We start from the raw sequence: 13,931 nt of genomic DNA, 5'->3' as shown, positions 1-13,931 counted from the left end.
AGGTTGCCTTACCGCTCTCCAAAGACCAGATGAAAGGTTTTTAATCCAAAATGGCAATGACATTGGCCCGAACGTTGCGGGGCAACGTCAAGTAAAGTGATTAAAAGGGCATTCTCCTAATTTTAGACGGTCACAAAACTGTCCACCAAAAATTCACTTTCGTGATAGGTTTTAAGCAATGGGTGAAACGAAACACTTTTACTGGTAAGTGGTGTCTCAGGGGAACCTTTGGCTGATGCGACTTTCCACCAAAACGTTATATGATTCTGTGATAGTAGTACGTTGTGACTAATCAAAACTGTCTTCCAGAAGAGTACTCTTTGGTCTGATGTTAGCGCCGTGCTTAAAGGGGATTTCATTGCATCTCGGGGAAATTGTCAGCAGGCGCGGTATCCATGAAGGCCCTTGGAGGTATGCTTCTATATGTCTATACAACTGCAATTATCCCGTCGCTTCAGTGGGTGGAACTACAACATGGCGTGGACGCATGCTGAACTGTTGCATGAAATTAGAAAGTGAACATGTCTGTGCCCAATCCCATTAGGAATAGTGCTAAACGTGAAACTAAGGGTGTTGTAGGTCGTGTATGGCCTATCATAAAATGTCAAACTGTGAAGTTACAGAGAGTTTTGAAACACTGTTGATATGCGTTACGTTTGCCCTTACGGATTTGAAATCTCAAGGGGTGACATGAGACAACAGTACTGGATATTGGAAACTGTGAGGAAATGAGCCATTTTTCTGACGATGGTCAGGTCTATGATACCTCAAGTTGGCTTTTGTAAATCTATTGTCAATGGTATTTAACATGTTCACATGACATGTGTTATATTTGAGATTACACTTTCTCAGTAAAGTACAGATTCTAGTACCTTTGGTTGACTTTGGTTGATAGCGATCAGGTGCCGGACTCTGAGGGTGTGGGTTCGAATCCCGGATGGGACTCAACCCAACAAAAGCACTAGATTCTGTACTTTGCTAAGAAAGTGTGATCCATAACATATGTTACATTTGACCATTTTTTAATGGCATTGTGTATTCAATGTTCACATGAGTGAGTGGGTTTTACCGCACATTTGAACAGTATTTTAGCCATATAACAGCGTGTCTGCTGATTGTGGGAGGAAAGCCCGAAGTAATGTTGTTCTCAGACGTTTACCACTTTTTGTGAAACCATTTTGTAAGGACATAATGCTGACAAACTTACGAACATAACAGGGGTGAAACGCGGTTCGAACCCACGTCGGTTTCTTGAGTGTCCAAAGGGACGCAACTGTTCCACGAATTACGGCACCACTGACGACTTGGACACATCCAATGTTTAAGTTTCACCTGTTTCTCATGTTACACAGGTATCGCGAGACAACGTCCTCAGCATCACACATTTGCCTTAACAACATAACTCAAGCCTCGCTACATGTCACATTTAAAAGCAAATTGAACATACTGCAGTACCTATAAATGACACGTTTTATAAACAGCTGAAAACGCTCGTGCATCGGATCAAAACTAGACTATTCAACATTTTCGAAGGTTAATATATCTATATCATCAACTTTAAAACTAATAATAAAGGCAATATACTTTATGGATGACAACATCTTTATTATATTATGATGCAACGTTTCGGTACAGATTCTTACACCGCTTCGACCGCCTCCGTGGTGTAGTGGTTAGAGCGTCCGCCTGAAGAGCGGAAGGTCCGGGTTCGATCCCCGACCGCGTCATACCAAAAGACGTTAAAATATGGTACTTGTTGGTCCCTGTCTGGCGCTCGGCATTAATGGGTACAACAAGGACTGGTCGGCTCGGAGTCAGTATAATGTGTCTGAGAGTGGGATATTCATGCTTCACTGCAGCATGGTATCTCAGTGGGCTAGCACTATAAAACCAGCTTCAGTCTGGGCTAGTACAAGCAGCCGCACATACACATACACACGCATGCACGTCGTCATATGAGCGAAATATTCTCAAGCACGACGTTAAACCCAATTTCACCTCACCTCACCTCTTACACCGCTTCAAGCAAGAGTGAAACGTTGCATCTTAATACAATAAGGGACTTGTCATCCGTAAAGTATCTTCACATAGTTGATACTCACACATTTCTATAATGACAAACAGAACGTTCAGGTAAGTACTGCTACTAATGATTTAACAGCAAACAATTTTAAATATTGCAAGATTCCTGAAAACATATTTTTATATTGGTCATTCTGTTTTACATATGATTTCCTTCTCAGGCCACCATTGGGATGCCTCTTGTGAACGTTATCAGTCAAGTCATAATATAATACTTTTCAAAAAAGATAAATTAAACTTTCGTTACCTCTTTATTTCTCAGAAGGATTGGTCTTCAACACATAAAACAAAAGACAGATTTCCTGGCTACACCCACGTCTCAAAGAAGAATGTTTGAAAATCGTTGTGCCTGATGTGGCACTGCGGTTCGCATCTGGTGGTGTTATTGGTATATTGACAACTCAGAGGGTGGGGTGCTGTGGTGCCTCAACCTATCCTCGATGGAGTGAGTGAGTTTAGTTTTACGCCGCACTCTGCAATATTCCAGCTATATGGCGGCGGTCTGCAAAATTCGAGTCTGGACCAGACAATCCAGTGATCAATAGCATGCGCATCGATCTGCGCAATTGGGAACCGATGACATGTTTCAACCAAGTCAGCAAGCCTGACCACCTGATCCCGTTAGTCGCCTCTTACGGATCCTCGATGGACGTATCGATAATCAGAGTAAATGATTAGCCAATGTATGAACGAGTGATATCACGGTGGGGGAGGCCATGAATGGACTTAACACATTGTACACGTGCAGAGAATCGATTCCGGGTCATCGCGTGACGAGCGAACACTTAAACCACTGGGCTTCACCAGTGTATGGATAATCCCGCTTGTAAAGCCTACTTCTGAGAAGTTTATTAGTTTATTTATATAAACTTCTCAGTAAAGTATCGACAACGAAGTGCCAGCTGCCAGTGTTTTACATTCTGCTGAGCAGTGTGTTTGGGAACTCCGTGGACGACCACGCCCATGTCCCCAGTTCGAATCCCGACGGTGGAAGACACATTATCTGTGTCCCCCGTTGTATGGGGGAAAATGGTTTGTTTGTTTGTTGTTTAACGCCGCACTCAGCAATATCCCAACTATATGGCGGCGGGCTGTAAATAATCGATACTGAACCAGACAATCCAGTGATCAAGATCACTAGTATCGATCTACGCAATTGTGATACGATGACATGTATCAACCAAGTCAGCAAGCCTGACCACCCGATCGCCTCTTACGACAAGCATAGGTTGCTGAAAACCAATTCTGATACGGATCAACACAGGTCAGTGGGGATTAACGTCCAGTCCAAGATTAATGCATTTAAAAAGCGATATGCATGCTCATGTTTTGCGTGCGCATGCATGTGTGTCCAATTGTACAAATTCCGGTTTTAACATAGGACCCGTGAAGGTCCGGGTTAGAATGAGCCTTCAGTAACCCATGCTTGTCGTAAGAGGCGACTAACAGGATCGGGTGGTCAGGCTTGCTGACTTGGTTGACACACGTCATCGTTTCCCAATTGCGCAGATCGATGCTCATACTGTTGATCACTGGATTGTCTGGTCCAGACTCGATTATTTACAGACCGCCGCCATATAGCTGGAATATTGCTGAGTGCGGCGTAAAACTAAACTCACTCACGGTTTATATGGACCTCCAACACAGATACAATGTACAAACTCCGAGAGGACACGTCTTTGGCCGAGTAACAAGAAGTGCTGTCTTCTTATAGCTATTGAAGAATACGTACGTCCGGGAATCGAACCAACGACCTTGCGTCTCCAGGCAGACACCTTATCCAATAGGTCATTATTGCTATGAAAGTGCGATTCTATCAAATATGGAATATTGAGGGAACTCTTTATCATCCATGAACGAAACAAACATCTGAGTTCAGTATGGCCGGTTGAGTTAGCTCCCTTGGTTGGGAATTTTGTTTCAAGTCCCCACTTCAGGTTTTCCTTAGTATAGCTTTTCCAGGAATGGTACCAGTTATAGTCCAAAATAAAATTTGGTGTCGTCAGTCATCGTCTGAGGCTGGAATTATTTTCACCAAAGGGGAGTATTCTTCTAACATTTGAAAATGAGCCAATAACTGGCCCAAGCTCATAAACCTGATTATTGGAAATGTAATACAAAACAGAACAGAACCATTCATATTGGCTCATAGCTCTGCTATTCTTCAAATGAAGTAAATGAGTAAAACAAATAGCACGTTTCAGTCGTTTTAGCCTTACGTATATATATTAGAATAAAAAGGCACATGCCAGTATAAGAAAGGGAAGACATGTCTGAATACTTTTATGTTGCCATGTCAATGTTTTCTGCAACTACTGAAGAACCAAATCCAAAAATTGAAAATTCCAGATTTTAATTGACTTTTCAATAGTATTGAAATAAAACTTGTGTTCAGTGGGATACCATATGATATTGCAAATGTAGGTTTCTTTCCATTTAACTGAATGAACATTCAAGATGATTATATCTATATAACAAATATATTTTTAGCTCTTCATTGTTCTGAAGATGACTAATATTTTTGTACCAATTTTTTTCAAGGCATATTAAAACAACCTTGACTAATTAGAAACTGAAATTTAGAAATTGGCAGAATCATGACAGAAACAAGCAGGTGTTCTTTTGAACTGTATATTTTACAAGTGTTGAAAAATAGAACATATCTTATTAGCCTCATGTGAACCCATTAAGAAGTGCACCGGATGAAGATGAGCAATAGTGAAAATAGACCTTCTTATAACTTCAGTAAACAATACATATCGCTGTACATCAATCATCAAATGAAACTATCATTCAGGCCTAAATAGTAATGTTTAACTTCAACAATCTTTTAACATTCTTATTCAAGGATTTTCTAATGATAAACAAAGTGAGTGAACAAGCAAGTGGATTCAAAACCCCCTTTGAACAAAATAATAAAAAACACAATATGGATCGGAATGTGATATGATAAAACAACATACACCTCACAAAATTATGTATGCATGAATCATTATGCTATGCAAGAAGTATCTGACACATTAAGCATGGCTGGTATATTTCTGTCAATCAATGCCACTTCATTGTCACACACTGATGTACTCCATTAAAAGTATGTACATGTCATGGGAATCCATGTATTGCTTCATTGTGAATAAAACAGGTAAAACACGGTAAAAAGTTTTTTAAAATGAAATTGCTATGATGGACGATCATGTGACGAGAATTATGAAACTGAAAGACGGCAACTAACACAGCAGTGAATCCTAACATCAGTCCCAAGTGGCTGGTGAAGAGTTTGGTTGCTGTGGTTTCCTTCTATGCAAGTCTGAATTGTTAAAGTTTCTTGGATCAAATTCTTTCCACAGTTTTTCAAACTCTTTCTGGTATGCTCCGACAAAGTCTGGGTTGTTTGTGATGAGCAGATTCTCCTGGTTGCCCGTGATTGCATTCCTCGTCCAGTTAAAAGAACCATTGATGAGAATCTTTTTGTCCACAATAACAAATTTGTGGTGCATGAAGAATGATGAATGATCAGTCCGGACATTTATACCTGCAACAATACAAGAACATTGTTCAAACAAAGCTTCATCTTTAAATGCCTCACATACTTACATTGTTACAAACACTTTCCTTCCCATACAGCTCTTCGTTACAGCTGTGGGATTTGTATTACTGCATCCTTGATATTAAGGAATACTGACATTGTTAGTGGATGTAAATACAAGGATTGTCCAGTATCATCACCAAAACCATATAAAATTTTAAGCTGACAAACCTACAGGTAACACAGATCAACAATGCCAACACATTCAGTCTTGTAAAGTGATCAGGTCCAGACTTTAATCACTAGTTTAAAACCCTGGGTCCCAGCCACAACGTGTTCGGAAGGCTATGACATTCATAGGCCTATGGTAAACTGTCCAGTTACGAAAGGTCTTAACGTTACAAATGCTGTGTGGATTGGGACCCTGGTCATGTAACATTCTGTTTGGTCTAGTAAGCAAAGTTAGCAACAGTAATTGTTATAACAATGGAATGTACAAAACATGACCAACGTTGGGCAAGTAGACGTAAAAGAACATGCTCAGAGTATCAACACTTGGTGACAGTTCTTAAGGAAAATCTTATTTGGTTATAGAACAATAATATCTGCACCATATGTAATTCTCCCAGTCAACATCAAGCATTTTCCAAATCAGTCCTGAAAACACATTTCTTCAGATGTCACTACTTCTAGTTCCTCTAAAATGTTCTAATGTTCTACAATGTTCGGAAGCAGGAACATTTAAAGCATCAGCACGTTCAAAGTGGCAGCTGATTTCATTATATTATCCACATCAATTAATGATTATATGTACCCTGAACATGTAACATTTTACACACACAATTAATTAGTCTTTGAAGGAAAATCTACTTGCCCAAACAGTCATCTCGCATACAATGTCACCTAATAACAATGATAAAACTAAGGCACTACTTGTGTCTAGATCTAACCCTTGAGCCCATGGTAAAGCATAGGCCCATCTGGTGTTCTTTGATCATCCTGACATATGAAATTCACAACGTCAACAGACTTCTAACAAACTGTTGGATGCACACCTTCTTTCCTGAATCTCCATATCTGTGAACCAGTCATCTCGATCTGTTCGTCATCTGTGATGATCCTAACCACCTTTCCTTTCTTGTGGAGCTGAATCAGTATGTCTGCCAGATCCTGACAACATATCACAAACACACACACATCTAGACTGCGTTCAGCCCTGCCAAGGTGTTTGTACAGCTCACTGAGCGATGTGTCCTTGTGGGAATATCTGCAGTTAACATGACTACAACCTTCTCGTGTTTGAAAATGGGCCTTACATGCAACTTCTTTGTCAGGGAAAAATAAAACTTTAGAAAAACGGTTCTTTACTTTCCTTCGTGTTCTCCACCAAGTCAAACCTTGGTAAATAATCTCTGTTAACACTCCTATCGCCAGTGTTGTTCCAAAAACGAAAGCGCCTCGAACAATTAATGATCGGTCAGGCATTTTAGAAATGTGTATCACCCAAATTAGCAACAGTGAGACAATCTCTGGACGAGACAGGCTTGTCACGTGGTGTCGGGGATTTCCCACTAAAAACACGATTTGTAGTAGATACGAAAAATAAATCGAATTAGAAAAGATTGTTTTTTCGTTTTTTAGATAATTTCTACAATTATTCACAACATGTTATGTTATGACATTGAATCATCATATATTTATTATAATTTGAGTATATTGCAGATGCATATAAAGCTACACTGCAGTAAAGATTCGTTTCTGTATACGATTATTTTTCGATACGTCCCACTTCCGCTTGCAGGTGCTCACTTCCGGTGTGACGTTCACAGGTTTACGATGACAGATTCTAGCTCTGTAAGTAATCTCTGACATTGTTTTGTCGAACCTTGTAGATATTCTTCCACTTTAACATGAGTGTATCGTTATATTATGTTATTGTTACATGTAAATCGTGAAACAGTCACGACTATTATTACTGGCGAGTGACAACTAAAATGACCCTCAGTTTTCGTGCAATATATTTTTTGTCAGCTACGATTCTATAATGTATTTCGGCCAGTACTTCTATTGTGATAAAGACAAGACTAGCTTACCGGACTGCCGGCTGCGGCACTCGCCTCTTGCATTAATCATCAATCATGTGTTACTTGGAATTTCTCCTAATTATTCGACTGAGTAACTGAATGACCGTCACTAATTTACTAAATATTAGTATTATTACCCCTTCACGACCCCTAGGAATCCCTAGGGAATCTGAGTAGGATTGAGTAGCCATTGCCAATCAATCAACCATATTTTCAAGGTAAATTAGGTATTAACAAAATTCGAGTGGTGATTTAATTGCTTTTCGTATTATTGTATAGGTTATTATGGAGGAAACAGATGTTCCACTGAATTTCGGTGAAGAGGATGAACTTGATCGACGAAAAAAGTTGAAGTGAGCAATGATCAGATTTTCATATCTTATAATAATACTTCTCATGAATATATGTTCCTGAATATCAAAGAATATTAGCAATGATGTATGTGTGTAGCCTGATATTCATCTATCTTCTTCAGGCTTGCTTTATATATTTTGGTTGTGCCCACTGGCTTATAAAATGGCTATTTTATGCATTTTAACTATCTGACATAGTTAGGGGTAAAGTATTTCAATCAAAAACAACTTGTAAAAAATGTGAAATATTGTCAATGTTTCCTTAATGCAAATCGACAAATGGCTGTATCATATGTTTTGTCACTGTCATGTTTTCCAGGCACCCAGTGGCAGTGTTTTTCCACATGATATTCCGTGGCAGTGCCATCGTTGCATACCTGCTTTGTGGACTGTTCAGTAGCAGTTTCATAACAAACTTTGTGGTCATTGTCATTCTCCTCTCAATGGACTTCTGGACAGTGAAAAACATTACAGGTAGCTCAGACCCATTACTAGCAGTTGCACTGATGAATATCCAATGTAGAATAGGCCTTCAGCAACCCAACCTTGTTGTAAGAGGCGTCTTACTAGACCTGGTTTCTCAGACTCATTGACTTGGTTGCTGCATAGTTTGATGGTCATGATGTCAATCAAATGATTATCTGTTTCCAGACACCATTATTCACAGACAGCAGTCATAAAGCTGGTATATTGCTGAGTGCAGCATCAACAACAAACAAACACTTATTTTAGTTATTCCAGGTAGAATTGGTCCCCAACAACAGACGCTGATCATAAGACATAGTATGGATGAAGTAGTCAGCCATGGCAACTTCATATATTTGTGAGCCATTGTACTCCATTGTGTAATGTTGCTCATAATGTTGACCACTGGTTTGCCCCATCAGCCTCGATTATTTTAGAGTCCACAGAATAAACAGGTCACTGCTGGAATATTGCTGAGTGTGGTGTACACAACAAATATTAGTATCATTAACATGCTAATGTGGATAATGCATTGTTTTAAATAGCCTTACTCCTTCACATATCAGTTCCATTTGTATCTGTTCAGACCCATGAAGATCCGGGGTGCTTGCCATAAAAGGCGACTATGCTTGCCATAAAAGGCGACTATGCTTGTCGTAAGAGGCAACTAACGGGATCTGGTGGTCAGTTTCGCTGACTTGGTTGACACATGTCATCGGTTCCCAATTGCACAGATCAATGCTCATGCTGTTGATCACTGGATTGTCTGGCCCAGACTCGATTATTTACAGACCACCAGCATATAGCTGGGATATTGCTGAGTGCAGCGTAAAACTAAACTCACTCACTCAATGTATCTGTTCAATATGAAATCTTTCAAATATGCCATCTGTATAATCAACCTGAACATCTGTACATACAATACACTATCTGTGTAGAGGTGTGCTCTGGTTTTCTTTACCATGCATCCTTTTCTTCTTTCAGGCAGACTCCTAGTTGGGCTAAGATGGTGGAATTATGTTGACGATGAGGGGAAAAGTCACTGGATATATGAATCTCGGAAGGTCAGTTGATATTTAAAATGTTGCCATCTCACCTATCCAACCACTTTCATGAATTCTGAGAACAAGTAACAATCCAAATTTCAATGAGGGTAGTCCTAATTGACTTGTAGCTTTACTGAAGATGATGGTAACACTGCTGTTGACATTTCAGGACAAAGGTGGAAGCAAGGTGTCTGCAGTGGAGTCCAGACTCTTCTGGTTGTCTCTAGTTATCAGCGAAGTCATCTGGATGATCCTTTTCTTTGGCACAATATTCACATTTAATCTCAAATGGATCGTAAGTAACATCATTGTGTTTGTTAGATGTTACTGAAAACATGCTATGTGATTCTTTATAAGTTAAGTTCAACTGAAAAATGTTCATTTTAGTCCTTTCCTGTGGCTTTCTGTTCTTAATCATATAAAAATATAGTTAGTAAAATGAAGAAATATTTTGAAATAATGTGCTGATAGTAGTTATGGTAGTAAGCAACAAATTGATTATAAGAAATCATAAGAAATTCACTACATTCAGTTATATTGCATTACCTTACACTGGGTAACACATCCCCAGAAAGTGACAACAAATCTATCTCAAGCAGTCCTTGAAATTTAGATAAACATGTGGAGGTTTCCAATTCTTTGAAGAGAATCGTCCTTGGGGTACATATATGCATTTTCTGTGGCTGAAAATGTCTTGTGACAGTTGTATCAATGTTTTAATAAAATATTGTACAATAAATAAAAAGCTTTTTATCTATTATACGACCCCTCACCACATGGAGTTACCTCCCTGCCACGCATGCGTGGCCAACCAGGTAAGCACCCAAGCCCGTATCATCATTCCTTCTGCTGTCACGCATTGTGTAAACACATGCTTTGACTAGTGCTGACCAAGAGTATTCTTACTACGACTATGTCTGAGTCTTCAACTACTGTATGGATGGTCTTTATTTTGAAACAATGTGCTGATAGTAGTTATGGTAGTAAGCAACAAATTTGTGTTTACTTTCTGGGGATGTCTTGGCCAGTGTAAGGTAATGCAATATGATGTAAAGAGTTTAGTACCAGATTTGGACCAGGTGTTGGCCTCATTATGATCCTTGTTCATCAGTTTGTAAGTTTAGCTTTATTCCTACACGATCATGACATGTCATATCACTGAATGTAGAAAATTTGTTATGATTTCTTATCATCAATCTATCTCAAGCAGGCCTTGGAATCTTGCATTTCCTTGTGGAAGTTTTCCAACCAGGAAAGACCTAGATTACTCCATGTATTATTTAATTCTTTGTATGTTTGTTTTTAGATGGTTGTGATAGTGGGGATCATCATGAATGGTGCAAACCTTTATGGATACATTAGATGTAAACTTGGAGCCAAGAAGAAGCTTTCATCTGTGGCATCCAACTTCCTTGGTGCTCAACTGTTTAGATCTGTAAGTAAACAATACTTAGGTTTGTTGGCGATCTATCTTCTGTTTTCTCCTGTCAGATTTGTGTGTCAGTATACTATACTCATAGTTAGCTCAATGGTGCTGTGGCAAGGTGGCTTGCAGGGTACATTTGGTGTAGTGAGGAGTATGCTCAGATGTATTCAGTTAAAATATCTGTTTGGATTTGTGTGGCAGAATCCTCCAGTACCCAATGTAATACTCCAGTGAGTAATACCAAACTGGCTAGGCACCATTGACGCTTGAACTGATTCCAGAGCAGCGTACTGGTAGGTTCCTGTACCTCATGCTTGTTACCATGGTTACAAGAGCTTGGTAACAATGTGTGCCATGACTGATTGTATATCACACTTGAAAAAATGGATAATAGTGAATTATTTCTTCTTGAGTTGGTCTGTCCAAAATGTAGAAATATTTGCTGTTTTTACTGTTTACTGCAAATTGCATTCATTTGCGAGTATGACAACGAAAAGGTGTATTTGGTGACTGCCTTGGCCATCACAATTTTTACATGGAAAAATGTGCATGTGTAAATGTGTATTAACATTCTGTCTGTTTACCATGAGACTGTTTGTGTTGCCTTGCCTGTGGTAAGCCTGGGTAACTTATAATAACTGTAAATTATGTCATTTCAATTCATGTCTATTTCAGATGTTATCCTCAGCCACAAAGCCTGCAGAGACATCAGCAGAACAAAAATGAAGCTTTGAATAAGAGACTATAGTGGAAATCTGAGTTTTATCATGGTCAGTCATGATACGCTGGCAATGGGCAACAAGTGTTTGATAAATCATGTAGTGGACATACTCTGAAATCCAAATTGGTAATGACGTCTGAAGAAATCTTGATCAAACTCAATTTGATTATGCTATAAATATCTATTCATGTTTGCTGACATTCAAAACGAACTCAAAAGAAATCAAAGAGCAGCCCGATATTTCCGATTATTATAGTTAATCTGTCATGGCAGGACATGGCTATAGTCACATGACAAAGGTTCTTTGACTTCTTCAGAGAAGTACATATACTGCAGTATTTTTTGTTGGGATATTTGTTATATTTATGAGTTGGTAAATTGTTAATATATATCCAGGATGGTTGGTGTAATGCCACACTCAGCAATGTTCCAGCTATATGGCGGCAGTCGGTAAACAATTGAGTCTGGACCAGGAACATGGCTGTACGTAAGAGACTAGTGATCATGACAAAGTGGACATTAAATTATGATAGAACAAATGTTGCAGCAGTGGCAAGTGAAGTGTGATTGCGTGTCAGGTTGTAGACTCCAGTACTATGGACCACTGCTATAGTTTCCTTTGTTGAAGGGGCGGTGGGGTAGCCTAATGGTTAAAGCGTTGGCTCGTCACGCCGAAGACCCGGGTTCGAATCCCAACATGGGCACAATGTGTGAAGCCCATTTCTGGTGTCCCCGCCGTGATGTTTCTGGAATATTGCTAAAAGCGGCGTAAAACCAAACTCAGTCACTCAGTCCTTTGTTGAAAGTGTAGGTGTATTGCTGTGTACAGGTGTACTGAAAACAAAGAGATAACCTTGACAAGTGGATGTCAAAAAAGAACTAAATAAGTTCATTGGGATTAACTTGACCAAATGTGGGTATAAATCAGTTATACCCACATCTCCTGGGCAGATATATCATTGTCAGTACAGTTTGGGTTGACCAGCATTGTAGGGATTATGACAAATACTCCTGGGGAAGTGTTGTTATTACTGTTACATATCCATGACAGTTCTAACAGTTCTGGGTAGGTCTGGTTCTCTGTATACGCAGGACCACATCTTTTTTTAGCTGTTCTTAGCTTGACTTTCAGCATGTGGGGGTATTCTGTTGAGCATCATTGGTTGTACATGTTGTAAATATGTCATGACATCTGTAAATAGAGGACATTCCAGCTTGCATAATCTTGTCCATACTGTTTCACTTTCAAGTACTGCTTGATTCTGTACATTGGGAACTAATTTATAATGCTTTTGCATTCATTAAAGAGTAATACAATGTCATTGTCTGTGTTTTTTGCAGCGAAACATTTCTCTCTCTCTCTCTCTCAAATTATACTTAATGGAGTAATTGAGCATGTTGCAGTTTGGTTCTCCTGTTTAACTCAAATGCAAAGCTTATCAGATCTCACCTATTTGTTATTTAGACCAACATTTAGTCCCTGAAATGAAAATGATTTAAAGATGTATTTTCTTATTTTGTTGTTAAACATATAACAGAAAGGAGACAAGAAAATTTACACTAAACAGGAATTTGAATTTGCCAAAGTATTGTAGACTTGTTCAGAACATTATGGAAAAACAATTTGAGACTGTTACTGAATTTTATTCCAGGCAGATAATGGTTATGGTATGCAATTTTTCTATACACACTGGCAATATTTTTTTGACATATTATCATGATTACAAAAACCGGTATGTAAAACTGTTGCCATCATGCCACTTCTGTAGTCATCCAGAGGACATAAATTGGCTGTGCGGAGGTGCATGTCTTGAGCACAAAGACACCTTTCCTGTTCCGTGTTCCTCACCACCCTCTGACTGTCTTCTGTACTTGGCAGCACCATACCCTTGTTGAAAAGAAGACGAAGTCGCCGGTAGTTCGTGTAAGTTTACTGGCATTCACGTTTTAGGACAGGCATTCGGCATTCCCGCAACACTTGCGAGGCAAGGCAAGGCACAATCACACACACTGTCAAAAACCACTGACAGCACGTGGTTTCATCAAAATTACACACTTACGACAGCAAAGAAATCGGGTGCTTCTGCTGGGTGTATGTAATCGTTGAACTGGCAAAAACGGAAAAGGCTTAATTTTCTTCTCATAATTAAAATTCAAATAACATAATTCATTACTTTCTGACACTTGTTATGGGTTTCTGAAAATGGTAAACTCAACACTTGCATCAC

At 39.2% G+C, this 13,931-nt stretch overlaps 2 protein-coding genes across 2 annotated transcripts; one reads left to right on the top strand and one right to left on the bottom strand.

Annotated features, from left to right (window-relative positions):
* Window positions 1-4,418: 4,418 nt before the first annotated feature.
* LOC124259842 (mitochondrial cardiolipin hydrolase-like) lies at window positions 4,419-7,299 on the bottom strand. Its single transcript, XM_046694052.1, has 2 exons — window positions 6,664-7,299; window positions 4,419-5,614 (listed from the first exon to the last, which is right to left on the bottom strand). The coding sequence occupies exons 1-2, from the start codon at window positions 7,091-7,093 to the stop codon at window positions 5,334-5,336; spliced, it is 711 nt and encodes a 236-aa protein (XP_046550008.1). The 5' UTR covers window positions 7,094-7,299; the 3' UTR covers window positions 4,419-5,333.
* A 103-nt stretch (window positions 7,300-7,402) lies between these two features.
* Window positions 7,403-13,025, top strand: LOC124259843 (Golgi apparatus membrane protein TVP23 homolog B-like). Its single transcript, XM_046694054.1, has 7 exons — window positions 7,403-7,462; window positions 7,972-8,045; window positions 8,365-8,519; window positions 9,495-9,574; window positions 9,726-9,851; window positions 10,863-10,991; window positions 11,658-13,025. Exons 1-7 carry the CDS (start codon window positions 7,445-7,447, stop codon window positions 11,706-11,708), a joined length of 633 nt encoding a protein of 210 aa, XP_046550010.1. The 5' UTR covers window positions 7,403-7,444; the 3' UTR covers window positions 11,709-13,025.
* Window positions 13,026-13,931: the final 906 nt, after the last annotated feature.

The sequence above is a fragment of the Haliotis rubra genome, unplaced genomic scaffold (assembly GCF_003918875.1).
Source record: "Haliotis rubra isolate DU_JTF1 unplaced genomic scaffold, ASM391887v1 Scf74, whole genome shotgun sequence".
Lineage (NCBI taxonomy): Eukaryota > Metazoa > Mollusca > Gastropoda > Lepetellida > Haliotidae > Haliotis > Haliotis rubra.
The sequence above is the reverse complement of the archived record's forward strand: the minus strand, read 5'-3'. Positions and strand labels throughout refer to the sequence as shown.

Bases quoted from the DNA above. Each gene is read 5' to 3' on its own strand.
- LOC124259842 (XM_046694052.1), bottom strand. From the start codon at position 7,093: ATGCCTGACCGATCATTAATTGTTCGAGGCGCTTTCGTTTTTGGAACA. The intron at 5,615-6,663 runs GTGTGCATCCAA...GTATTGTTGCAG, and splicing joins ATGGAGATTCAGGAAAGAAG to GTATAAATGTCCGGACTGAT.
- LOC124259843 (XM_046694054.1), top strand. The intron at 9,575-9,725 runs GTCAGTTGATAT...TTGACATTTCAG, and splicing joins GGATATATGAATCTCGGAAG to GACAAAGGTGGAAGCAAGGT. The intron at 10,992-11,657 runs GTAAGTAAACAA...TGTCTATTTCAG, and splicing joins GTGCTCAACTGTTTAGATCT to ATGTTATCCTCAGCCACAAA.